General features: G+C 43.7%; 1 protein-coding gene across 3 annotated transcripts in view; it reads left to right on the top strand.

Annotated features, from left to right (window-relative positions):
• The first annotated feature begins 717 nt into the window (after nucleotides 1–717).
• The window catches only part of ZBTB44 (zinc finger and BTB domain containing 44), a 38,398-nt gene continuing 13,199 nt past the window's right edge, over nucleotides 718–25,916 (top strand). For all 3 annotated transcript variants that reach the window (XM_068418332.1, XM_068418331.1, XM_068418333.1), the window contains exons 1-3: nucleotides 718–860; nucleotides 18,579–19,648; nucleotides 23,367–23,451. In XM_068418332.1, the coding sequence (XP_068274433.1) occupies nucleotides 18,631–19,648; nucleotides 23,367–23,451 (1,103 nt within the window). In that variant the 5' untranslated portion in view covers nucleotides 718–860; nucleotides 18,579–18,630. The remainder of the gene's footprint in view (nucleotides 861–18,578; nucleotides 19,649–23,366; nucleotides 23,452–25,916) is intronic.

Below are 25,916 nucleotides of genomic sequence, written 5' to 3'. Positions count from 1 at the left end.
GATGCGAACTGGAGGGCAGTGTGGAGGGTCTTGGGGTCGGGGGGTGCATGAACGGGAGCACCGGGGGGGTTCAGATGCACGGTGTGCACGGTCCTGGCCCCGGGGGTGCAGGCACCGGAGCACCGGGGGGGTTCAGATGCACGGTGTGCACGGTCTTGGCCCCGGGGGTGCAGGCACCGGAGCACCGGGGGGTTCAGATGCACGGTGTGCACGGTCTTGACCCCGGAGGTGCGTGAACCGGAGCACCGAGGGAGGCTGGGATGCACGGTGTGCACGGTCCTGGCCCCGGGGGTGCATGAACCGGAGCATCCCTGTCCCTGGGGAATGCACGCACCGCAGTACCCCGGTCCCCGGGGACACACACGCCGGTGAAGGGGGGGGGGGGGGACCGTTCACACACCGGAACGCCCCGACCCCGCCGCTGCCCTCCGCGGGGTGCCCGTCCCAGCCGGTCCCCGCCGCCCCGCACTGCGCATGCGCCCCGCCCGCTCCCCCCCCGCCTCCCTCCGGTCCCCGCCGCGGCCGCCCCGCCGCGGTGCATTGTGGGACACAAACAAAGTGCCCGGCCGGGCGGCGCGGCGCGCGCGGGAGCTCGGACCGCCGGGAACCCCCCGCCCCGCCCCTCCCCGCGTGCGCGCCGCATTCCCCCCCCCTCCCCCCCGCACACCTCACGCGGGGGGGCTCGCGCGCGGCCCCCCCCTCTCCCTCCGCCTGAGGGGGAGGCGGCGGCGGCCTCTTCCTCCTCCTCCGCCGCCTCCCGGTCCGCCGTCATGGCCCCGGCAGGGCCCCGGCGCGGCCTTAGATAGGGGGCTTGGGCCTCCCTGCGCAAGCCGGGCCCAGCCGGGCCCCACCGTCCGCAGGTAACCGGGGGAGCGCGGCCGGGCCTGAGGCGGCGGGAGGAGGAGGAGGATGGGGGGTGGGCGCGCGTGGTGGCGGCCGTCGGTTCCCCTCAGGGGCGGGCGCCCACCCGGGGGAGGGCTTTGGCTGCTGCACCCCGCGGGTCCGGCCCCCTCTTCCCCCCCCCTCCCCGCCGCTCTGTACACGCGTGTTCCCGGGGGGGGGCAGGTCTGGCGTGACCGGTGTCCCCGGCGCTGCCCGGTTGCGGTCCCCCCCCCCCCCCGCCGCTCTGTACACGCGTGTTCCCGGGGGGGGGCAGGTCTGGCGTGACCGGTGTCCCCGGCGCTGCCCGGTTGCGGTCCCCCCCCCCCCCCGGTGTGTGTGTGGGGGATGGCATTGCTCGGTGCGCTTCCTCCGCCCCACGTGTGTCCCCTTCCCACGAGGGGCCGTGTCACCCCCGCGCCTCCCCGGAGGGTTCCGGGGGTGGGGGAGGCGTTTATCCCCTCCCGGTAGCCCCGGGGCGGGGGTCGTGGTGCCCGCTGTGCGCCGTGTTTAGGTGCGTCCCGAGGGAGCTGCGTTGCCTGTTGAAGCCCGTGGGTGCATTCGCAAACACGTAGTTTCTGGGGGGGTGTGGGGGGAGTTGTGTTTTCTCCTGCGGGGATACCCGCTGCCTCCCTGCCCCACTGCAGGCTGATGGGAGGGAAGGAGGGATTCCCAGTAGCTGTTAGGCAGAGCTTGCTGTCCCTTTGTTGTTGTTTTTTTTTTCCCCTACAACACCCCTTTCTGCGTATTCTTTACTGCCCATCTGCCAGGGTCTGCTGCGCTGCCACTGCTCGCACCCACGTCCACGCGCGATGAGGATATCGTAGCGCTCATCTGCCAAGATCTGTTGCGTGTTTCTCTGCTCTCCTTCCATATACCCAGGGTTATTCTCCTATATGCAAACATAAACACTGGCAGATGCTGGGAGGGTTATAGTCTGCTGCTTGCTTGCCAAGAGCCTGTTGCCTCCTTTCATACACACAGAGCAAGGGTACCACAGCCTTCCAAAATCTGCTGCACATCTTTCCACACACAGATGTGCTGGGGAATACCTCCGTGCTTGACCACCACAGCCTGTTAAACACACACACCCCGGGAGGCTTCTTCCTGTCTACAGAAAGCTGCTAAATTTTTTTCCACCCAAACAGACATGCAGATATCTTCTACCAAAGCCTAAGGGATGATTCCTCCAGCCCATCTCCTCTTTGCGCTGATGAGGGAGGGTCCGTCTCCTCCTGGAGACACACACCCCAGGGTTATCCCACTGACTGCCTCCCCGAAGCCGGTGCATCCCGCGTTGTGCGTGTTTGCACGCCTCGGGGAAGGCGCAGGCAGCGTTTCCCCGGTAGCCTTGGGGAGAGAGGCAGGCATTTCTCCTACACGCTGCCAGGGAGAAGGTTTCCACTGTTTGTCCTTTCATGTCTTGCATGTTCCCACAGACACCCAGCGGCAGCTGTTTCGGTGCCTGCCCCCAGACCGTGGTGCTGCCTTGCTGCGTGTGCCAGAGAGGTCACCCGTTCTTACCCGTTTCTTATCTCTTCTTGGCTGCGCTTCATGGCTGCCTGTTACATCTTTCATGACTGAGACTTTCAACCCTTTTTCTTCATGTGCCCTGCTGATACTGCAGTGCGATATAGTCAGGTTAAGCCTACTTGTTTTTTTGCTTCAGCTTTTAGTTTTTCTTTGCTGAGCTGAAGTAAAAAGAAGTAGTCTGTGTACTTCCTAGGTATCTGCAGATCCCAAGTTGGAAACCACAGGTCTAAAATGAATTCAGTTTCTCTTTTCTGGTCATCTGTGTAATTAGTCCAGCCCAGAATCCATTCTGATGTTTCTAGCAGTCTCCTGCTTTCATAATTTTCCTCACGTGAGGTCCTTGGTTTGCCATACCCACGTGGGGAATTTCTCGGGTTTCCCAGTGACGTGTTTGCCCCTGCTTTCTCTCTGTGCTTCTGCCTGACATGAGGCTTTTCCTTTTCCCCTTTTTAGTTTTTATTTTATTTATCCTTGCGGGGGGGTGTCTAGTACACTTAGCTTTTATTTAGGTGGAGGTCACCCAGTTCACCTCCTGAGTTGATCCTCGGCTTCTAGCTCTGTGTTTTTGTAGGCTGGGTGACGTGTTGTTTGTCATGTGCAGGGCACGCCTGTGGCACCGCTCTGGGGACCCTGCAAGGTGACACTGCGTGGGAACGGCTTTAGTGCAGTCGGGTCACAGGCTAGAGTCCAGGAGTCTTTTAGGGTATTTCAAGTGTGACGTGCTTTTCTGCTACCATCGAGGTCTCTTACTGCAGCTTGACGTCTACGTATAACACAGATCCAAGGTGTGATGTGCCTGGAGACCTTGCCTGGGTTTAAGTGCTTCTGTTTAAGGAGATGGAGCTGAACAAGTGTTAACCTGCTAGCTTAGACACAGCCCTACCAGTATAAATGTCTCCATTGATGTCAAACTGTTTATACCAGAAACCAGTTACAATGCTGTAAGTGTCTCTCCCTGGGGACTGCTTCTATTTAAACAGCTGGTTTTAATCTGAAACTTTAATTGGTGCGAACACTCCAAGCGGTCCCTTTCCAGGGGAAGGGAATTTCCAGCCCTACTTCAGTCTCCCCAGGTGGATGTTGCACGGACGCCGACTTGTCAGGAGGGAGGATCGCGCTCGCTCTCCCACACTGAAGGTTTCGCGCTGGTTTTGTTTACAGGGTGAGAGAATTCCTCCTCTTGTGACTGTGAGGTTTGGAAGGGGGGGAGTGTCCTCATGTATTTCTTCTGTGATACATAAGAGAAGTAGCCAGCAAGTGAAACTGAACCCTTGCCATGTTTGTTGCAACAGGAGGTTAATCATAAACTCTGGCACCTCTTAAAAGGGGTGGTTTCGTGCTGTGGTGTCTGTAACAAATGTGTGCTGTTAGGAGGGTCTGGTCAGCTGATTGCTAAGAGGATCAAAAGCTTCCCCCTTGTGTGAAGTTGAACATGTGTCCGAACGTTATTTTTGGTTGTATCCCTTGACTTGCTCGAAGGAGGTGTTTTATTTTTAATGTGAATGGGTGTGTGATGCCTGTGCTATGAGGTGAAGGGTGTTTGTGTGACTTGTCACCAATAAGGAGAAGGTCTTGGGTGCTTTGCACTTGTATTGGTTGCTTCACATCTAGCGTTTGTCTGTTACAGCTGGTAAACTGCTTTTACAATGGTCTTTGAGAACGTTTGAGTGTATAATTATGAGAAGATCTGGTGATACGTGTAACTTCACTCCTTTTAGGCGTTGTAATCCACGAGCTTAAGTCAAACTGTGACAAAGCAGTGATGTTCTTGCTGGCACGTGACGAGGAAGGAGATGTCCCTTGACGTAGAAGGGATTGTCTGTTGACATTCTTCTCTCTCGCCCGGTTATAAGTAGGTTATCCCTGCTCGAATTATGCAACTGTGCAGACAGCCAGACTTCAGGAATTCCAAATGCTTAAACGTGTCGAGTGCTGACTTCTAAATTAAATGCTACGGCTGCAGAGCGCCTTCGCAGTCTGTCGCTTGAAATATGACATGGAGCTTGGAATCGCGTGTGGCTGGAAAGGGGCAACCGCTTAATTGCTTGTTTCGTTGAAAAAGTGTTGTGTAAGGTTGCAGGAACAAAGCTGGGTGGGAGATGTGCCTCTACCTGTAATGGCATTTAGATATGGACGAAGGTGGGGAGCGCTTCAGCAGTTGTACGCAGGAAAAAAAACACTGAAAACATCGATTTACATCAGGAGGTGAAACTCCTTGCTCTCTTGGTGGCTGCTGCCGTGAAAGGTGCAGTTTATAGCGTATAGATCTAATTAAATAGCTGTGTGCTTATTGCTAAGTAAACACAGGAGTCCATTACTCTTAACTCGCCTTGCAGATCGAATTGATTCTGCTAATGGTTTCGCTGGATGAAAACGAATGCGTTGTACAAGGTGCCTGAATGAAATGGTGGTGGTGGGGAGTGAACTGCAAGCCCGATGAAATGGGATTTTAGAGAGAGGAGCTGTGAACGCTCGGCGTTTAGTTTAATTCTTGCATTCCATTTAATCAGGTTAAGGAAGTGACTTAAACTGTGCATTATCTGTAGGTAGCGTGTTTTTAATATATTCCAATTCAGAAATGGGGAAATAATTATTTGATGTGAACTGGTCAACCAGAGTAGGTGAATGGTGGGATAATAAGGGCTGGAAAACGTGTGCTGGGCTCAGCACGTGGTCTGTGACAGCGGATGGGCTGACGGTCGTGTTCAGTAGTGCCTGTTGGACCTGTCGCCTGTGGAGTTGCCTGGGTCTTTTGAGCAGTTTATGATGAATTCTACAGTTTGTGCAAAAATAATTCCTTGGTTTTTTTGGTTATTTTCATTTTAAACCCGGTGAATTTGAACCTCATTGAGTGCCTCCTAGTTTTTGTAGTATGAGAAAGAATAAAGAATCTTTCTCGAGTCACCACCTCATTTGCAATTTTATAGATATCTGTGTTCTCATTTTCGCTCTTTGGGTTTTTTTTTCTTCTCCGAGCTGTATTGTCCCAGTCTGTTTAGTACATCTGTCTGCAGAGGCTGTTCTACATCACTTTTTTTTTTTTTTTTTTTTCCCCTTTGAGCTCTGCTACATTGTTTTGAGGCGATTTGACCACAACAGCTTGCTTTACCCCAGAAGACTGAATACAGGCGTTTTTTTCAGAGCATTAAGACATGCTTTCTAATAAAGGGACACTTTGTAGCTCATCTGTGGCAACGTTATAAACATTTACTGTGTGTAACATTTTCTATTCAAAAGTACAAATATACAGAGTAATTGTAGTGAGAGCTATTTTAATGGAAATATAGTTACAGATACTCAAGAAGATCGTAGTTTATAAATCTAGCTACAGGTGGTAGCTGATACAGCATTTTGCATTTGGATATTTGATTTATTTTATTATTTATTATTATTATTTATATTACCAAGTGTACATTGTGGAAAACCTGCAATTATGGTGAGTACTTGCTAGAGTTAAGGCTTTTGGAAGCATGAAGATGCAGTGTCCTATGGAGACCCAAGAGCCCTAGAAATCACTAGTGGGTTTGGGAATAATTGGTGGGTTAAGGGGCAAGTTGGTCTGATGTTAGGGCCAGATATTTACATGGTGTTAGAGCTCTGCAGGTCTGACAGCTTCTTTCTGTGTCTTGTGTTTGGTTTTTTTTTAAGGGGATAAATAAGTGTTAAAAAAGACCTAGTCTAAGAAGTTTCTGTGAAATGTTAGTAAAGATGCCAGCGGTTTAAAAACAACCCCACAAAACTCTCCTTATCCGCAGCCTGAACCATGGATGTAGTTCTGCCAGTCTGGGTTTGGCCATACAAGGAAAGAAAGTTAGAAAGCCTGTGTAGTTGCTGCTCACCTGATAACGTGATTTGTGGCTAAATACATGGATTTTTAGTTTTGGGGGCCAAGAAGGACTCCTTTTAGGCATTAATTTTATCTGCATAAATGAGTCATGAGGAAAATCAAGGGTACGCGTAGTGCTAAAAGGGTGATGACACAACCACATTCCTGCCTTGCTTAAACTTGTTGGGGATTCTTTCGAGCCGCTTCCGTTGGAAAGGTGGCTGCTTGTTTACGTGTCTGTGACACCTCGACTAGCTGGCCGGGATCCACGCCGTCTGGATTAGCGACGCCTTTCTGCCTCTTCAGATTGCGCGCCGTGTGTGACTTTGCCTTGATCTCTCTCCCCGCTGTGCTCTTTACGCAGGTTTTTCCGTGGCGTTGCTTGTCAGCGCAGGCTTCCAGTCCTTCGGGCGTTCGTGGGGCTAGCGCGTGCTTCAGGGAGATGTAAAATTTGCCTCGGACTTCAGAAAAAATCATTTATTGTAGTTAACGTGGATTTCATTAGTGTGTAACGCTTCCTTGCTCATCTGGAATAAAATTTAGAGAAGGAAAGCTGTCGTTTTTGGTAATAGGGATTCTTCAGTCTGATTGTTATTGGCAGCTCCTGGGGCATAACGCACCCAGTTAGGCCCTGGTTTTCTTCTAGGAAACGAAGAAATACGTGTGTGAGGAAGCACAGATAGTTTTTTTTTACTTTTTTCTCCTTTTGACTCTTTCATGGATCTAATACAGTAATGCTACCAAAAAACTCTTGAACCATACTACAGAATCACAGAATCAACCAGGTTGGAAGAGCCCTCTGGGATCATCGAGTCCAACCATTGCCCTGACACCACCATGGCAACTAGACCATGGCACTAAGTGCCATGTCCAGGCTTTTCTTAAACCCCTCCAGAGATGGTGACTCCACCACCTCCCTGGGCAGCCCCTTCCAATGTCTAATGACCCTTTCTGAGAAGAAATGCTTCCTAATGTCCAACCTGAACCTCCCCTGGCGAAGCTTGAGGCTGTGTCCTCTTGTCCTATCGCTAGTTGCCTGGGAGAAGAGGCCGACTCCCACTTCACTACAACCTCCCTTCAGGTAGTTGTAGACTGCACTAAGGTCACCTCTGAGCCTCCTCTTCTCCAGGGTAAACACCCCCAGCTCCCTCAGCCGTTCCTCGTAGGTCAGACGAACCTACGTCTAGAACTACCTACTAGAACATTTTGGTATGCGAACACAAAACCCATGCCCTTTTTCTTGGTATTTCTTTCACATGGTACCACCAAAAAGGGCTTGGAGGTTTTTGCTTTTGTTACTAATTTGGGAAGTTGGCTTGAGCAGTGTTTTTGATGTATACCTTTCATAAGTTTATGTTGATATGCTTGCAGAGCTTCTGAAACTAAAGACTGAAATGCTATGGGTAGCCATGGTAAAACAAGAAAAAACAGCTTTCTGGAATTAGTTTAAACTAGAAGGTTGCTGCCACGTGACAAATAAAAGTGCTTTATGGATATTTTTTTGGCAATTTGCAGTACTTAGAAGAATTCAACTTGTATTTTTTTTTGGTTTTATGTCATTCATTTGGGCTGCTGTAAATGACCAAAGACTGTAAAACCGGAGCCTCGCTTTTTGTTACGCAGAATAGGAAATGGTAGTGGCTTTTGGGAAAAAATTTAACCTGAATTTGCACAGAGCAAAAGTGTAAAGAAGCTTTAAGATCATGTAAAAATTATGCATGAACACTGTCGTGGAAAGAGTGGTTAAATTTGAACGTGTGCCTCAGGGATGTAACACATCAGTCCATCTGATTACGTTCTGTGGTACTTGCCTACGTGAGGATACGGAGAGGAGTATGAACTCACTCATTGCTTTTATTCTAGTAAAAAAAACCCAAACAGAGGTTTGCTCATGTGTTGATGGCCCAAGCATCTCCAGCATGCGCTTTCAGGGCAGACCACCGTTAAACTAGTGGTCTGATAGTTTGATCATGTGCTTTTTCAGAGAACTGGTGAAAAACAGAAGTCGCAAGGCACTGAATCTCTTGTGAAATATCTCAATACATTCTATCTAGTGAAGTTTGCACATTAATTTTTATTATGAGAATAAATGTAACTCAATGTATAACAAGACCGTTTAGCAGTTACTGCTCGTATTGTTAAATGAGCTTCAGTTTTAAGTGCTATCAGAAAATTTGCTTTTATGTGTTATATGGAACACTAAAGTGAGATTCCTACAATGAAAAGTTCGGAGTGCTGGAGGCTGGGGAAAGTGGCGTTTATCTAGTTTGCTTATTCAACCACGTGAAAGCTATATTAGGCACATAAAGTTTATACTTTGCACTGTAGCTTCAAAAAGGCAACAAGTGAAATGTGGGTCCTTTGAAGTAGTGAATGGTAACATTCTGTTCCCTGAAGGAGCTGGCTTCATTCAATGATCACACCAAAACTTGAAACTAGGGAAAACAAGACTTGGGGGGAAAAAATATGGGCTATGAAAATATGTGGGGTTTCTTGCGTGTTGTTAGGAATAAAGAGTAGCCAGAATATTGTACCTGATTGTGCTACTGAAGTTCTTTGCCCATTCTGCACCAGGAAGGTGAAAAGTTACTGTTTTAAATTCTCCGCAGATAAATATTATTTAAGAGTTCAGCTGTTGCATGAAACATGGAATTTGTTGGAGCCAGTGAACTTCAGTTATGTAGAAGAGTACAGAGTCTTTTAAGAAAATGATGTTTATCTTCTTTATGTATCTGTAAATGGTTTCAAGAAACATCTTGTCTTCTAGCTGTTGCACAAAAACAGTCGGTGGCGTCAGATCAACAGTTTACATACGGCACCGCTGCTGTACTGCCCTGATTATTGTAATCTCTTCTTTTAATTAGATCCTGAGATTAAGAACTGTCTTGCTGATCAGCGCACTTAGCGTATGCCCTGTCAGTTCTAGCTAGTACATGTTTCTAGCTGAAACGTCGTCTGGTTAAGTCAGATGCTCTGAAAAGATCTAAGCGTAGTTTACTTTACAGACATGTGAAAGGGCAGCTGCACAGAGAAGAGAAACACACCAAAGAACCCTGTTGAGAACTTTTCAGGAGGTTAGAGTAGATATTGACCAAAAAAAATGAAGTATTAAAACAGTCTGGTTGTTCTGTGGGCCTTTTAGTTAGCTTTCAATTTAATTTAATAGTGTGGAGATCTTTCTCCAAAGTCACTTCACTAATTAGCTTCCAGATCATGGCTCAAGTCTGTTACTAGCTCTCTAGTATGTAACATCAAGGTTTTAATTTCTTACTGTTGGATTTCCCATGAATTTCATTCTGTTCCTCCAGTTCTCAGTCATTTGTTTTTGTGCGTTGTGTTGACGACACACCTTAACCTTTTCATCAGCATTTTTTGAGCCAGCGTCTCTACAGAAACACTCAGAGATCATTGCTAAAACAAGTCCTTTATGGCACTTCACAGGTGAATTCTTTAACCTGTTACTTCAAGTACATGAATTAATTCTTTTCAGCCAGCTCCTTAGCTGCAGTTTGTCTGTTCATCTCCTTGTTTTCACGAATAACTCTATGTCATGTTATTCAAACATTTTAATTAAGTTCTCATCATATGTGGCATTTCCTTTTTTTTTCTGAAAAATACATTATCTAGTCAGTTTGGCATACTTTAGCTTCAGTAAACACAGGTGGTGTCCCCTTTTCTGTTTGTTTTCTTATTCTTCATTCTTCTTTTCTTCAGATTGTTTTCATTTAGCCAGATTCTGCCGTTGTATACAAACACCTATAATCATGTATCTTTGAGAGATGAAAACATCTCTATGTTTTTAAATAATCAGAGCTTCTGCACTAAATATTTGAGAGACTAACGCAGTGTTAAATGTTGCCAAGCTTTCTGGCAGGTGCGTACCACAAAAGGAGACACTCTTTGAACAGTCCTGCCTCTTCTCTGGGTACACTCGCACCTTTTCCTTGAGAATTAAAATATCAGTTTGCATGTTTGCAATCACAGCAGTGCCTAATGGAAACATTTTTAGATTGACTTCTAATGAAAGGAGTGGTAACATGTTTTACACACCTACAACGTGATCTTTAATCTTCTAGTTTTATCTAGACTAGGAGTTGTAGCTATGCTTTAATCTTCTTGCTGTATGAATCTGGCACACTCAGTGCCTACATACAGAGCTCTCGGTTGTCTGTCAGTGGTTCCCAAGCTTTTTTGGTTACAAGCTGTTGTCAGCTCCCAGCTTCTCCCATCACTCAGAAGGGTTTGCTGTTGGCTGTGGCCATTTACAGTGCTGCACAGACGACTTTTCGTTGCCCAGAAGCCAAAGGGACCCTTTAGCAGGTTAAATTTTGCTATGTGTGACTTGAATTCCAGCTCTGTGACACTTCCACAGTTAATAATTTCCTGATTTATCTGTGTATTGGTTATCTGCTATAGACCTGCCTTAGGACAGCTGTGAGTTTGTCAGCTGCAGAGACCAAAACTCTCATTTGCCTGAGACATAAGTAGTGTGCAGTTCCTGCAATAGAAATTAAAAAGAAAGGTTTACAGTAGGATTAAATTTTCTTGCCAATTTGAGATCAGTCAAAAGAAACTCTTGCAGGCAGCTTCCTGCAGACCGTATATATGGGATGATAAGGGACAAGAATAAATCTGGAAGTGTCACTTTCACGAGGAAGAAGAGTCTGCTGCAAGTATGTGGCTGCTGGTGAAGTTAATGAATGTGGCCGTGGCATCTGTAACCTATTACGGTCAGGCAGATGACTGCTTAATTCTGCCAGATGCAGGGGCTGGAAGAGCTCCTTTCTGAGTTCCAGGACATGCTTGGGGCTTTCAAACAGATACAGTCTGCAAAGGACTCGCTGGAAGATGGGTCGGCCCAAACTGGTAAGTTCCGTGTCTAGTTCTGATCCGTCACTAAAATAAACGTAGTAGACATGTTCCCCTCTTTTCATTACAGTAGATATTGCTTTTTCCATGTATCCAGCAAACATCCCGCTTTTATATGTTGAGGCAGTCTTGTAGCATGAGGAGGACTTTGGTCTTCTCACTCTGGAATCCGTACACTTTTTACTTGGGGCTTTATAGTTTAGAACCAGCACAACCAAGACATTTGGAACTAAGCAAATATTTCTGATTTATTCTCGGTCTTTATTGCTTTAACAGCAGGTATTATGCTGCTTGTGTTTGATATCTGTGGTGTTAAAAAAATTCTGCAAAACCGAGGAGGAAATAGAAGAGCACGTTAAGGTACTGCCTGTCTTTTGGCGAACAAAGTTGGAATCAGGTAACAGGAATGCGCAGAAGTGGATGCTGTTACCAGAGTCTCTAACAAGATACTTTGGCTTCTCTCACAGGCCCCTTCAGTTCTGTTCAGATCAGCTCTGAGTCAAGACAGCCGCGCTCAGTGGACCTGTTTCTCGCCCCACGTGCCAGGAGGGCGCTGGCAGTTGAGGGACGGGCTGCTGGAGTTTTGAAAGAGTGCTCTGTTCAGTCAAAACTTCACCCACCTCAAGGGGATGGCAAAATGATTTTGGTGAGCTGGCCATGGGCTCATCGTGACAAAAGCTGAGGAGAGAGATGAGAATTTTTGTAACTGTTTTTAGGAATTTGCACAGAAATGGGAGCTCCTCATTAGCCTCATACCGGGTGTGTATCAGTGTCCTTATCACTGAGTAAACCACGTGTTCCAGCATGTGGAGAGCTGGAGCTCGGTGCGTTCAGCAGCAGCATTGGACCAAAGCGTACACCTTCATGCTAATAACAGTTAAAACTGAAAGCCAGAATAGGTGAATTTTTTACTTTCTTCTGTGGGAATATAGTTCAAGAAGTTAATTAGATTAACTTCTAAAAAAACCATCAGCGATTCAGGCACAGTTGCCAAAAACAGTATCTGGGTTTTGAATGATAAATTGCAGGGGTGATAAGTGGCTGGGAGCCACAGCATCTCGAAGAGGAGGGATATCAGCTCCCTCTATGTTCAGCACTCAGCTGAAGCTCCAGTCATACAAACCAGTCTAAGACAGTCTGTACTCCGCTGTGAGGGGAAAGAAGTCTGTTGTTACTGCAAAAATTGCACCCTGAACTTTCCCTTAAAATGTATATGTAAATGTTTTCTAATTTTATCCTTTCAGGAGTATTCTGTTGCAGCTGACCTACCATCTCAATTTACAATAAAACCATTTTGTAGAATAAATTGCTGGTTTTGGCACCCTGCTGCTTGTCTCAATGCTTTCGCCAGCTCTGAGAATTAAAATGCACCTACAAGATTTGCGCCACGCAAATCCACTTTTCCATCATCTGAGTCGTTCTTTTCTTATCCACATTAAAGATTAATGTTTTCAATAGCAATGATAATGTGAGTCAGTGCTGTAACTGCGACCTAGGACTTTGCCATGCCCTCACACATCTTCTTTCTTCTCGTGGCATGTTAAAGCTTTTCCTTTCTATTATTAAAGGGTTTAATTTTGGGGAAACGAGATGTGTTAGGAAAATGAAACAGGTATTTCATGGACACTCTAGACCTTCCTGGTGGCTGAGTATTTTGGAAGAGGAGCTGTTGGATGCTTTTTCTCCTTGTCCTTTGCAGATAAATACTATTCCTGGTCTGTCAGAGGATTTACAGTAAAAGAATAATGTGTGCTTTTGCACCTGCCTCTGTTTCCTGTCCTGCAGAGGTTTACCTGGGTTGGTACCAAGCCAGTAAAGTTGGATTTCCATCAGAATTTCCAGATGTGCAAGTCTTTTTAGCAGTTCTTTGTGCAGAGTTGCAGCCTTGGTGCTTTGACTTTGTAAACCTCAGCTCTTACAGTGCTTGTGAGGAGCTTAGCTAGATGCTTACAAATTCATTTAAGGTTGCGGGGGGGCTTATTGCCACAATGCAGTTTCCACAAATGCTTTTTATGAGCATGATGGTAGATGGAGTCAATGGCCTCAAAAGTTCTGGCATTTGAACTTGTCTAAAGCGGTGTGCCAAACCCCCAATTTTCACAAAATAAATGGCCTTATCTTATCAAATGCAGTGCTTCTGGGGTACCGTAGGAAAAGCACAACACACTCTTCTATGTGCCTTCTACTGTGAAAGGGAATATTACTGCTAACAGTAAATAGATGGGTTGTAGTATTTCAGGTCTTCAGCTTGCTATGTGAAATCGCTCTACCATTAAAGCTCCCACGTGGAGTTCTCCAGAGTTACTTATCTCACCATCAGCGGTTCTTCGCTGGGCACACAGAGGTCTGTTCAATGTGCAGCTCAAGAGCCCTCCTGTCCAAGAGCAGAAGCCCCCCACAAACCCCTTAAAGCAGAAAATGCTGGGAGATCATCCTCTTCTGTGGAGCTGAGAGGAAAGGGGCACAGGAGCAATTTCAGTGTCTTGGGGTAGTTCAGTGGGAGTGATTTGAAGAATAAAAATCTGGTTCCTGAACTGAGAGACCAAGGACCAGGTCAGCCCCAGTACTGAATGCTCTCGTGTTTTTTGCAGGGTATAGTGTCACCTCAGCCTCCATTTATAGACTGCAGCTTGGCATCTGTTTCAGGTTTTAACATAACGGTGTTTACGAAGTAGCTAACTTAACACTAGCTCCTTTGTGCACTTAGAGTCTGAAGTATGCTGTCCTGGAGGAAATTGGTGTCCTGAAACACTGCATACTTCTCTGGATGGTTCATTTCCCTGGTCCAGTCACCCACTGCAGCTAAAGGTTACAGGTTTGCATTCCACACATTCCAGTCCACCAAAGTGAATGCTGCACATTGACGTAATTTTGAGCACAGAAACCTCGTGTTTACCTTCTCTTTTTTTCATAAATGCCGTCAGGCTTGGCAGCGGTGGGCTGAGTTCAAACGAGGTTTACTGACCTGACTTAAAATACGGTTTTAAACAAAGTTTAGAAAGTGCTGTCGATCCGTTTGAGATGAGAACAGTTTGGCAGCTCCAGCCAGCAAGGCAAGATTTGTAGCGGGAGATAGTACCTTTTATTAGGCCAGCTGGTGTTGGGGGAAGCAGATGCGTGTTTAGATACACAAGTGCTTCAAGTCTGAAATAGAAATAGCAAACTTGAAGTTAAGTACACACTAAGAGCAGTCGTTCTAATTCAATTAAAAACTTAATTATACTAATCAGTTAGTTTGAGGGCACAAGGGGTGCTGGTACCTACGTAGCACAGTGAGAAGCTGACAGAGATAAGGTGGTCCAGGTCTCACATTTATCCCTGTAGATTTGTCTGTCCCTGTGCTGCTGCCGCTGTTTATGGGCTGGTGCTGTAACCAGTGCCCAAGAAGTGGTCTGGGTTAAAAATAAATTTCAAAAAAAGATAACGAGTGATCTGATTTGCACCATGGCCTCATGGCTGAATGAGTGTACTCAAGGGATCAGAGAGCACGAGGGTGGGAATTTCCTAAGCTTTCTGGGCACTGAAGCCAACGTGGCATTTATGTATCTGAAGTCTGTTTGGTTTTAGTATTCAGAAAAATTAGTATTTTCATGATACTTTGTAAGTTGCCACGGGTCAGGATACAGAGGTTAGAGGTGGGGTGGTAGTTTTGTGGTGCTAAAAAGTTATTCACTTCTGTTGTAAAATAATGTAGCTAAGTGAGAAACTGAATGTGAACAGCTCTGAGTTTACTTCACTGACTCTTCCGAAGAAAAATACAAGATTATTATAGGTACCATCTTTCAAAACCAATTATTTGAGCCATAAGGTTAGGCTGGAGGTGAATAAGCAGCTAACTTCTGGCTACCTGGAAGCAGGCAGGTCACATAAGCAATATTTTTCAGTTCTGCTAGTTTCTTTTCCATTTACACAGCATAATGTAGCTTCCACACGTTTACTGTTTCTAAGCAGAGAAACTTGACCTGTGTTTAATCATTGTCCCAAAACAGTGGTATGTGAATTGGTAACTGTTGCTAAAACTTGTTTTTCAGTAGCCTTGAAACAGTAAGAATGAGCTAAGTTACTTTGAACTACGTAAAGGTCAGGTCTACATGAGTGGTTGTAGGATTAAAAAAAATAAACCAAACTCATTTTCAAATGAATTGTACAAAGTCTTTGGTACGGTAGCACTTCAGGCTGCTTTCAGCTAATAGCAGAGAAAATTCTCCTCGCCCTGGAAGTCCTGAAGTGCTCGCTTTTGAATTCTCACCTTGTCTGGGGATCTGTGCTTTGGCAAGGTGCTGAATCCCCACATGTTTCCAGCACAGGAGCACATGCTGCAATAACCATTCTCTCCAACTCTAAAGTTAAATACAGCTCTGCTGCGGGCTGAAGTGTCCCCCGGAGAATATTTTTTTAAACTTTCAAAAATGTCTTTAAATTTCACCGTGTTTCTCTTGAACTTTGACATTCTCTAATGTGTTGTGGGCCAGGGTATAAGCGTGTGCGTGGGGATTGTGGGGAGGAGGAAGCCATGCAGCCAGCGGCTGGGGAGGAGAAGCAAGCCACTATTTCTTCGATACCAACCCCAGTCCCTGCTTAGAGAATCGCTGGTGGTTTGTGGCTTGAAGATGAAGAACAACTTTTCCAGCTCCAACCCACTTATTACGTAGTTTATGCGTGCACCTTGATCTCCCCACCCCAGGCACTCCCAAGGTACTGTGTATATTTAGTTCTAGTTTATGGTTCTTTAATCACTCCTGAATGTAGCACCCCATACCTTCTGGTCTAACAACTGCTGTCGTGGGCTGTCTAATAATAGTCAGTAATAAGACATGACAAAATGTCATTTTGAAATGGTGACGATCCAGAGGTGCTAGGCTTGAGGTGAAGTCGGAATGTTGCAGCCCTTTCATCACTGTGACTTAGTGCAGCTATAAAAGTGCCCTATGCCACCAAAAGATTAACAAAGAGAATCAAACTGTTTTATAACCTGGCTGAGCTTTAGCACGCTCATCTTTTCATGTGGAAAATATTTTCATATTGTTTAAATTGCCTTCTAAAAATATTTTACTACCTCATTAACTGTAAAGAACTGATATTTTTCCCCCTCCTCAGCCCAACCCTTTTGATTTTTCTGAAAATAGCATGCGTGTGCGTACGTCCTTTGTCCACGCTGAAGCCTGTGTAGGAGCCACTTGTTTGAATGGTGTCAGTGCAATGAGGGGGAAGGTCGTTTTACAGAAGTGACTTAGAGCAATATCCCACATTCATGGCAGGCACGCCGCTCCTGTAATAAATTTAAATCAATTTATTGCACATCACCGACTTCCGCTATTTTATTTTAAGTTCTGTAACCAGATCAAGGTCAAGGAAGCAAAAGATGAAAGGAGAAGGGGAAAGGAAGCCAGAAGAGGGGAGAGGCGGGCAGGAAGGGGGAAGACAAGGAATGGTTCGGAGCGGGGTAGCAGAATTGAGCTCTTACACTCAGACTGGAGGGGTGAGCATTACTCATCCAGATGAACAGAGAAGGAAAATGGGTTAGTCTTCTGGGTGTATAAGAGTTGGGAGTATTGCTTGCTTAGATTTTCCTCCTTGTGTATAATTATGTATCGGTACTGTTTCCAAATACCAGATATACCGTTGACAGTCCTTGCAAATATATTATTCTTTTTGTAGTCAGTTGCTGAACAGAAGTACTTCTGGCCTTCTGATGTGCCAAGGAACTGCTGCAGCGACTGGGAATTCAGAAGGAAGGGTATCCCAAGGCCATTTTAGAATGTGCTGTTACAAGATTTTACTGTAGTGTTTTGGTCTGAGATCAATTAAATATGCTTTTCATTTGATTCATGCTGGAGAACAAACAGTCTGGATCTTCAGATGCCTCTTGGAGTGTTTTGCTTGTGCTTAACTTCTTCCTCTACAGTAGTGTGAAATTTCATTTTGAATCCAAACGGCCCTTATAGTTTCACTCAGACTTCATATATATTGTTAAGCGTTAGTTAATATGTTCTCTCGAGTAGATGTTTTTCCTCTGTCTGAAAGGGTTTGCAGTATGGAAAGTGAAATTGTAGGAACAAGAAGAAGCCAAGTGTAAATGTCTGTAGAACAAGGTAGGCTCTGACAGCTGCCATTTAATTATGTGCTAGGACTGGTGAGATTTGAGAGAAGGATGATAAGAAGAAGCTGGCTGACTCCAGGAAATAATCACATCCAATTATGTTGTTGATGTTTAACCACCAACTTTACTGAGATGATATTTCTATATCCTGTTGATTGTGTGAGTCATGTGGAACACAGTGGACTTTTCATGGAAGCTTGATGGGAGGCCTTAAGAAGGTGAAACGTAGTGGCTTATGTTTCCTTTACAGTGAAATAACTCAGAAATAATTGGAGAAAACCCAGGAACTCGTTTTCCTTGTTCGGAGATGCTCCGCTCTCTGCAAGTAGGGACAGGGCCTTGGTGGCCACAGCAGTTCACCATGTCTGGGTATATTGCACCTAGCTTGGCAAAGCATCTTTCCCCGGTATATTACAGAGGGATCAGTGGATCAGCTTCATCCTCCTCAAATCAGAGACATTTAGTTCTCAGTTACTGCTGCAGCCTTAAAACCTGCAGACAGCATGGGGCATACAGTCCCTTCTACTCCTTCAGGACCTTGCACAACAAACATGCATTTGCTCCCACACATAGAAGATAATTGGCCCCCAAGAAGGCAGTTTTGATTTTTCAGAAGAAAGAAGTCACCCTCCTTGTATTATTTATCACATATATAAAATCAATTTGTGTGTATTTGATTTAAACCTAAGCTTCCCTTTGAGGTTTATAATCCGTTGTGTTTTTGCAGGGCTTTTCAATAACTTCTCATCCTGGTCCCAAACTATTTATTAAAAGCAGCTTTAGGCAATCAGTACCTGCACTACAGCAGGAAATCAGAGCTATTGGCAACTGTTATTTTATGTTTACTACCTTGAACTCCATCCTCTGCTGTAGTTTCTCTAAAGCTTTTCTGGTATTAAATACCTTCTCTGGGAGATTTGCTTGCTCCTGCTCGCTTGTAAGTGGACCCAAGCTAATGTCTTTTCCACTTAAAGGAAACATTTGACAAAGTCTGTCAGATTTAAGAACCATAAGCAATAGTTTCCTGAGCCCAGGAAATAAAAATACAGGTTTTTTACACAGATGATAGTTTCAAAAATGCTTTCTTTCTAGTATTACAAACATTTGTTTTTCTCTAAACTGTGTTAGGAATTTGGTTTGAGTGGGCTGTAGCAGAAACGTGGAAGATGATATTAGTGGTAGATTGCACATAATTTGATCTGTGTTTTTGAAAATTACAAGTAGGTAATTGCACTTCTGTAGGATTGCACGGTCTGGATCCTAGAAAAACCTGACCCTAGAGAATGCTGCTGATCATAGAGAGTTTTATAATCGTGAAGCCACTTCACTTCTGCTTTCAGATGAAAATGACAGTTTTCCTCTTTGTTTTAGGATACCTGTGATCTGTCGTATGTGGAAAGAACGCTAGCAGAAAGGTGAAAAAATGGGTGTTAAAACATTCACTCATAATTCCCCTGCTCACAGTCAGGAGATGCTGGGAAAGCTGAACATGCTCCGCAACGATGGACATTTTTGTGATATCACCATCCGCGTCCAGGACAAAATCTTCAGGGCGCACAAGGTGGTTTTGGCAGCCTGCAGCGACTTCTTCCGTTCCAAGCTCGTCGGCCAAGCAGAAGACGAGAGCAAGAGCGTGTTAGACCTGCACCACGTGACAGTGACTGGTTTCATACCTCTTCTGGAATATGCTTACACAGCAACACTATCTATTAATACAGAGAACATTATTGATGTGTTGGCTGCAGCCAGCTACATGCAGATGTTCAGCGTTGCTAGCACCTGCTCGGAATTCATGAAGTCCAGCATTTTATGGAACACGCCCAACAGCCAGCAGGAGAAGGTGCTGGATGCAGGACAGGAGAACAACGCAAACTGCAATTTTACTTCTCGGGACGGCAGCCTTTCTCCGGTTTCTTCGGAGTGCAGCGTGGTGGAAAGAACCATTCCCGTTTGCCGAGAGTCACGAAGAAAGCGCAAAAGCTACATCGTTATGTCTCCCGAGAGCCCCCTTAAGTGTAACACACAAACGAGTTCCCCCCAAGTGCTGAATCCTTCAACTTCTTACCCAGAGTCCAGAAATCAGCCCGTGGACTCGTCCTTAGCTTTCCCTTGGACTTTTCCTTTTGGAATTGATCGAAGGCTTCAGTCTGAGAAGGTGAAGCAGGCGGAGAACTCTAGGACTTTGGAAATGCCTGGGCCCTCCGAGTCCAACAGAAGAATTGCAGATTACGTGACTTGTGAGAGCACAAAAGCCAGTTCTCCCCTCGTGATCGAGGAAGACGTGCGCGTCAAAGTGGAAAGGCTAAGTGATGAGGAGGTTCACGAGGAAGTATCGCAGCCCGTTAGCGCATCCCAGAGCTCTCTGAGCGATCAACAGACGGTCCCAGGAAGTGAGCAAGTGCAGGAAGATCTCCTGATCAGCCCGCAGTCTTCCTCTATAGGTATGACCATTCCTGGGGTTAGGTGTATGTACAAATAGGCATGTGTGCACTTGTGATTTTGTTGGAGGAAACCTGCTTCGTGTTTTTTCATGCTTTACTTTTGTGAAATTGCGTTTTGTTTCCTGTTTTATGAAATTTTACATATAAACCCTGCTGGGGGGACGGGACTTGGAGCTCTTTAAATAACTTTGCAGAAGCAGGTAAGAAAGGTAAGCCTGTTGGTAGACCTCCTTATTCGGGAGAGATTGATAACCCCTTTTTACCTCTGGTTGTTTGACGGGGGAAAACAGTTGTGTTTTCAGTAGTGTCAAAAGACATGATCTCAGCTGAGCTGCAACAGCAAATCTGAAAGATTTGTAGCCACAGAGGGATGGAATGATACTGTGCATCAGACATAAAATCTTGTATAATCATGAGAGAGCGCCTTTGTAAGAAGATTTGCAAAGTAAGTGGTGGAACACAGTCATCTTAATGCCCCAGACAGAAACAAAACCACACAGTCATAATATTGAGAATCTTTCCATTTCTGTGGGATTTGGTTCTCAAGTTGCTTCTTCAAATACTGCCAATTGCTGAGAGAAACCTTTTTTTCCATGAAAGACAATTTGAAGCCGGTTTTGGGTTCTTCTAGCAGGCTGTTGTTTATTAATAGCTAATACTTAATGTTACTGTAGCAATCCTTTTTTTCCTCTTAGCGCAGCACACATTGAATGGCTTTTAGTCAGTCAGAAGATAGGGGTTTTGCAATATTTCTAGTTTGATTACCAAATTTTTGCCTAAGTAAGCTGTTTTGCTTTCAGTTAAGTGGCTTGACCCGTGCTCAGTAGAGTTTGTTTACTGAAAGATTTTTAATAAAGCCTGTTTTGTTTGAAGACCGTAAGAATGGCAAATGTACTGGTCTGCTTCATTCGAGTAATGTATACATGAAAGCCTGCTTCAGTTAATTAAATAAACAAACTACAACGAAGTAAATAAATGTAGTCTAGTAGCCTGCATTATTTGTTAACACTGTGCCTTCTCTGAAGAAAGCGTGTGTTAGATCAGTCTGACCATTCCAGGACTGCAATATATAATCAGTGTTTTTAAACTATTCAGGTAATACTCACTAAAAAGAAATGAAAATATTTTCCATTTATCCCATCCTTCGAGATTTTATGTTGTTGTTTTTATTCAGGGGTTTCTGTAGCTCATGTATTTATATTTTAGATCAGTAATGCTTTTTCCAAATGAAAATGTTTTATTTACTGGAGACAAGGCTGTTTACCTTTTCTGAGAAGCAGACTTAATGTCAGTTTAAATCTTTAAATGTAGTTTGCCAAAATAGTGCGTGGAATAAAAATGAAAAGAAACAATGTGTTTGCTGGGTAGTCTCCAGGAAAAGTGGTCCTTGTTCAAGAACAGGTTTAGTTTGACTCAGTTTTTAACTCGTTGTAGTAGGAACTTCGGAAAGGCCTTGCCAGGGCCATGTGATAAGATACACAAATTATTTTGTCAACGTAATGGTACCATCACAGACAAAATAAACAAGTGGAAATAATGATTAGGGAAAGTTAAAAATAGCATATTAAGTGAAAAGAGGGAGTTTTATCAACTATAAATATCATACCCAAGCAGCTTAAAAGAACAAACTGGGTGTAAACTCTAGATTACAAGTGAGTAGCATATGATCTACAGAAATTTTCAGAGGATATCTCTTGGAGTTAGAAATACCAGAAAAATTGCGTAGTCAGAAGTGGCTTGAATGACTGGAGACACGAGAACACGAGACTAGGACTGAATTGTAGAGAGAGAGGTGCCACTGCATGCTATAAAGTCTTTTTTCTAAGAGAGTCTTAGTATTAAACAAAAGATACCTCAAAACATACTCCAGTAGCCAGGCACTGCACTGAATTCTGTTCCTGCTTTAGCCAGTTTCCTGAAATTATTTCTGTTAACAAGCAACTTTGCACATCCGTCTTCAAAAGCTGTCTGTTTTCAAGCCACGTGATGTTTTGGGGGAAATTTTCCATGTTGTATTTCCTGTTCTAGGTTTTGTACCACTGAGGTCACGTACCTGACCATTGGTACGGCGTGGGGCTGAGGATCTTAGGCTTTAGCGATTATAATGTTTAACTTAAATGTCTTTTAGGGAGGATATTAGTACAGCATGTTCTTCCTTAAAATGGCTCCAGAGAGAAAAAAAAACGTGCTAGCCCCAAATCTGTCCTTGGATATGTTTGAATTAATATTTAGTGGTCTTTGCATAACATTAACAACTATCCTCATAATGGTTTTTATTCCCATTTTGCTATAAAGAGAAACAGTGCTTTTACTTTTTAACACAGTTCACATGTACCTAATATATGATAAGGCACGTTTTGTAGCTAGAAAGCACTTTTTACCTCCCAAAGATTTATTTCCTTATGCAATAGTATAAGAACAGTAAATGGAGGCAGCAAGATATGTTAAAGTACAGCTTTCTCTCCCCCGACCATATTTTCCTTGTATAATTGCATATATTTATCTCAGTGTTTTATAGTGCATTTATAAAAGCATTCCTGCCTCTCTGATACTGCAAAAAGCTCTTATTCACTCTTTGGGCACTTTCAAGAATTGTTCATTTGCAATTTGTTATATTTGGAAGTGCTTAATAATATGGAAGGAGACGTGAAGCAGAGCCTTGATAAATAAGTCATTAAGGTTACAACAATAGCTATGTCTGAGAAGATACTTTCATAACTCATTAACACTGTTTCCATTTGAGAGGTGAAGGCATAAAATTAAACCTAAGAGCAATTGGGCTTATTTTTCAGTAGACTTTCCGTTAAGTATTTAATGAGAAAGAAGGATAAATCAAAACGGGATTAACTTTTGTAACGTTATAGGTCGCATAGTTGCTGAATTTCCCAAACATATTTTGTCAGCTTGTAACAAAATTATAAATTTTGATTCTACTAGTGTTATTTTGAAACTGCAAGAGATGCCAGTTGCCTCTCATCACTGGCCCCATGACATGGGGTCGCGTTAATATGATAATCTTTCACTTCAGTAAGGTTTTGTAGAACACTGTCCTTTGTAGGGACAGCCTTTTTTTTGGAGACAGTACTCTCATTCTTTTTGACAAAAGAAGCACATTTTCTGCTTCTCTTTCCACGTCTTTGTTCCTTCTCTTTGTTTTTCCATTTTTTTCTGACACTTGCCATTGTAGACCTAATGATACTGGGTTTTCCTAGCGTGCTTTAGAGAAGGATTCCCAAATTCAGATTGCTCATGTACCACTCTCTTAGAAAGCACAATTATTTTTACCATAGCAGCAAGAGCAGCTACAAAAGCAATGTAGCATAGCAAGATTGAACTTTATTGCTCAAGAAGTCTTGAAAATTGATTAAATAGTCCCTTTTAGGTGAAGGTAACATTTCTGCTTTACAGTGGTAGTAGTGGATGTGTTTTGAAGACTCTGGCTGTATTTAACATAGATTGTTTCCATTTTCTAGGTGTGCCAAGTATTTGCCCTTTATTGAGTTGTCCATTTACTAGGTAACCTGTGGAGAGGAGAAGTTGAGCTGGAACATGTTGCTTCTGGGTTTTCTAACTGATTTTCCCAAGACAATTTTAGTATCTTACCACCCAGCAAGCAGTGTCTCTCAGAGATTTGGGAAAGCAAGCTTTATGTGTATTTACCTGCCCCCCCAACCCTTTTTGAACACTTGCATTAAATTGCCCTTTTTTCTTTGCCTAGGCTCAATAGATGAGGGAGTTACAGAGGGATTACCCACACTCCAGAGTACCTCTGGCACTAACGCTCATGCAGATGATGATGATCGGTATGTACCAATGTAGTGTGCAAACTGTTCTGCAGCAAATGCTGTGCTGTAATTAACCTACCCAGCCTTAATCCCAGAACGTTTAGTTGTTCGTGTGTTGGTCAAAGTACGATCAGTGCCTGAAGGACCAGATGCTTTAGAAGAATGTAGGTGATGAAAGTCAGAATTTGCTTACTTGTTGCTTTTCATTTCCTGTCTGTTTCCACCGGTGAAGAAATGTATTCATGTTTTTGCTGTTTCTTCATCACTGCTCTTTATTAATAAATAACAAGAAAAAAATCTTTACTGTGAAACAGGTTGCACGCATGCTAAAGCTGACGTAAAGCCACAAAAGCAACAAAATGAAAACCGAGTGCCCAGCCTTGGCTTCACCAGACATTGCTGTTGCCATAAACCACAGGCAGAGCAGCCTGAAATCTTTTCTCCCAAACTTTCTGCGTGTAGCTTCTTACCGAGATGCTGTGTGTCACTTACTGTAAATATTTAGCGGTCTTTTGCTGTGCTGGGGTGAGTGATTTATTAAGGGAGTCCCTTATAAGGGAAAGCTGGCAGAGAAGGCAGCACTAAAATGGGTCTGTTTGGTCAAAGACGTACCGTGGTTCTGTCAGAGCGAGGTGATGTACCTGCGAGTGGCACACAAGGGTACACACAACTGCTTTGCCTTTTGTTTCTTTGCTTTTGTGGGATGTGTCAAGTGCGTTGTATAACCAGCTATTCCCTCGCTAAGCAAAATTTTTTAAGTATTGACGAGGTTTGCATTTGCATAGTGTTTTGTTAGACAAGTGGGTCTGAGGAAGAAGCGTGAGCCTTTGGGAGTTGTTCCAGAAACTGTGTCAAGTGAAACTCCCTGCAGAGATAACTATCAAGAGCTGCGTTTTCATAGCTCGTAAAATCTTCCCTGCCACTTCCATCTAAAACCTGTCCCATTTTAAGATTAAATCTGAAGGGAAAATAACTGCCTAGATAAGATTTTGTGTATGACAGAGATTTTATCTTATCTGCTAACAAACCTCAGTATAAAAATAACACCCAGCACTTAGCGTTTGAGTTGATAGTAGGAGCACGTGTTGCATTAGAGCTAATCCAGGTTTTTGAAGCTACAATTCTGAAGTCAAGCGGCATATATATTTTCAGCAGAGGATTATTTCAGAAATTTCCCATAAAATTGCAGAGCTTCAGGACAAACTGCATAGAAAATATGAAATATATAAAATCCTTTTAACACACTGAAACTTCCCTCTAAAAGATCTCTTGCATGCAGAGAAGGAAAGAATATTTGCCTTAGTTTACGCCCAAGTTTGAAAATAATTAGTCTCAGAGTAACAGAAGCATCAGCAACATGAACTAGAATTTGCACATTGTTTATATAACAATAAAGGAACTAATAGTGATGGGAATTTATGAGAATTTTAGACCCCAGAACTGGAATTTTCTACAAAATGATGTATTTTATAAATTCGAATTAAAGTGCCAAGAGTATACTTATTCTCTGAATCAGTGAAATGTATAAGATGGTGCTTTCAAGTCCTAAGAAGTTTTCTTTCACATGCATGCGTGTATCTGCCTGTCAGGATGGGACAGTGCATTTAACGCACCTTTAGTTGAAGTCTAAAGATTCTCAAGATGTCAAAATCAGTTGTGAGTGGACAATGCAAATTTATATTGAAAAATATATATTTGAGTATGTATATATTATATTTCTAGCCATAAAACAAAGCAGAAGACTAGTCCATCTAAAGGTCTTTCAATATGACATCCTTACCACTGTGGAAACAATCATAAATATTTCAAAATTTAAGATGTCTCATACCTTGGGTTTCTATATTAAATAATTAACATCATTAATTGGTCATCCTCTGTAATCAGTGTTTCATAAACAGCAGGTTGCATGTAATTGCTGTCAGCTTAATAGGCACACAGGAAGCTGTTACATATTCAAACTGCTGTTTCACAGTGAATTCTGCTATATTCTTTCTCTGATATTTCACATTTGGGTTGCAATACAATTGTCTAGCCTAGATCTGTAATTCAGCCTTGGCTGGTTTAACAGTCAGTCTCTGTATCAGTTCACGGCTGCATTTAAAAAGGAGTTGCAAAGGCTCAATTATAAAAGATCTCTCTGATCCAATATAATGAGAACCTCCACTTTTCTAAAATAATTGTTATTTACAAATAGGGAACGTTTCTAGGCTCACTGAGCATTTTGGCATTCACGTTGTCAGAGTTTAGTTCTACATAGTTAAATATGCATATAGTCTCTTGGTGAAAAGAAGAGAGAATAGCAAGTAGAATATTTTAGCATTACAGGGAAAACATTTTAAAGCTATCTCTTTATCTAGCTGTTAGAGAAATTCTCTGAGATGTTAGACGAATCTCAACTGTTAAATGCCACATTTATCACAAATTGCAAGTCATGAAAAATTGAGTATATATGAGAAAAAAGAAGCAGGGGAGAGAAAATATGA

Source organism: Nyctibius grandis, chromosome 25, assembly GCF_013368605.1.
Source record: "Nyctibius grandis isolate bNycGra1 chromosome 25, bNycGra1.pri, whole genome shotgun sequence".
NCBI lineage: Eukaryota > Metazoa > Chordata > Aves > Nyctibiiformes > Nyctibiidae > Nyctibius > Nyctibius grandis.
This window is presented reverse-complemented; position numbering and strand designations above follow the sequence as displayed.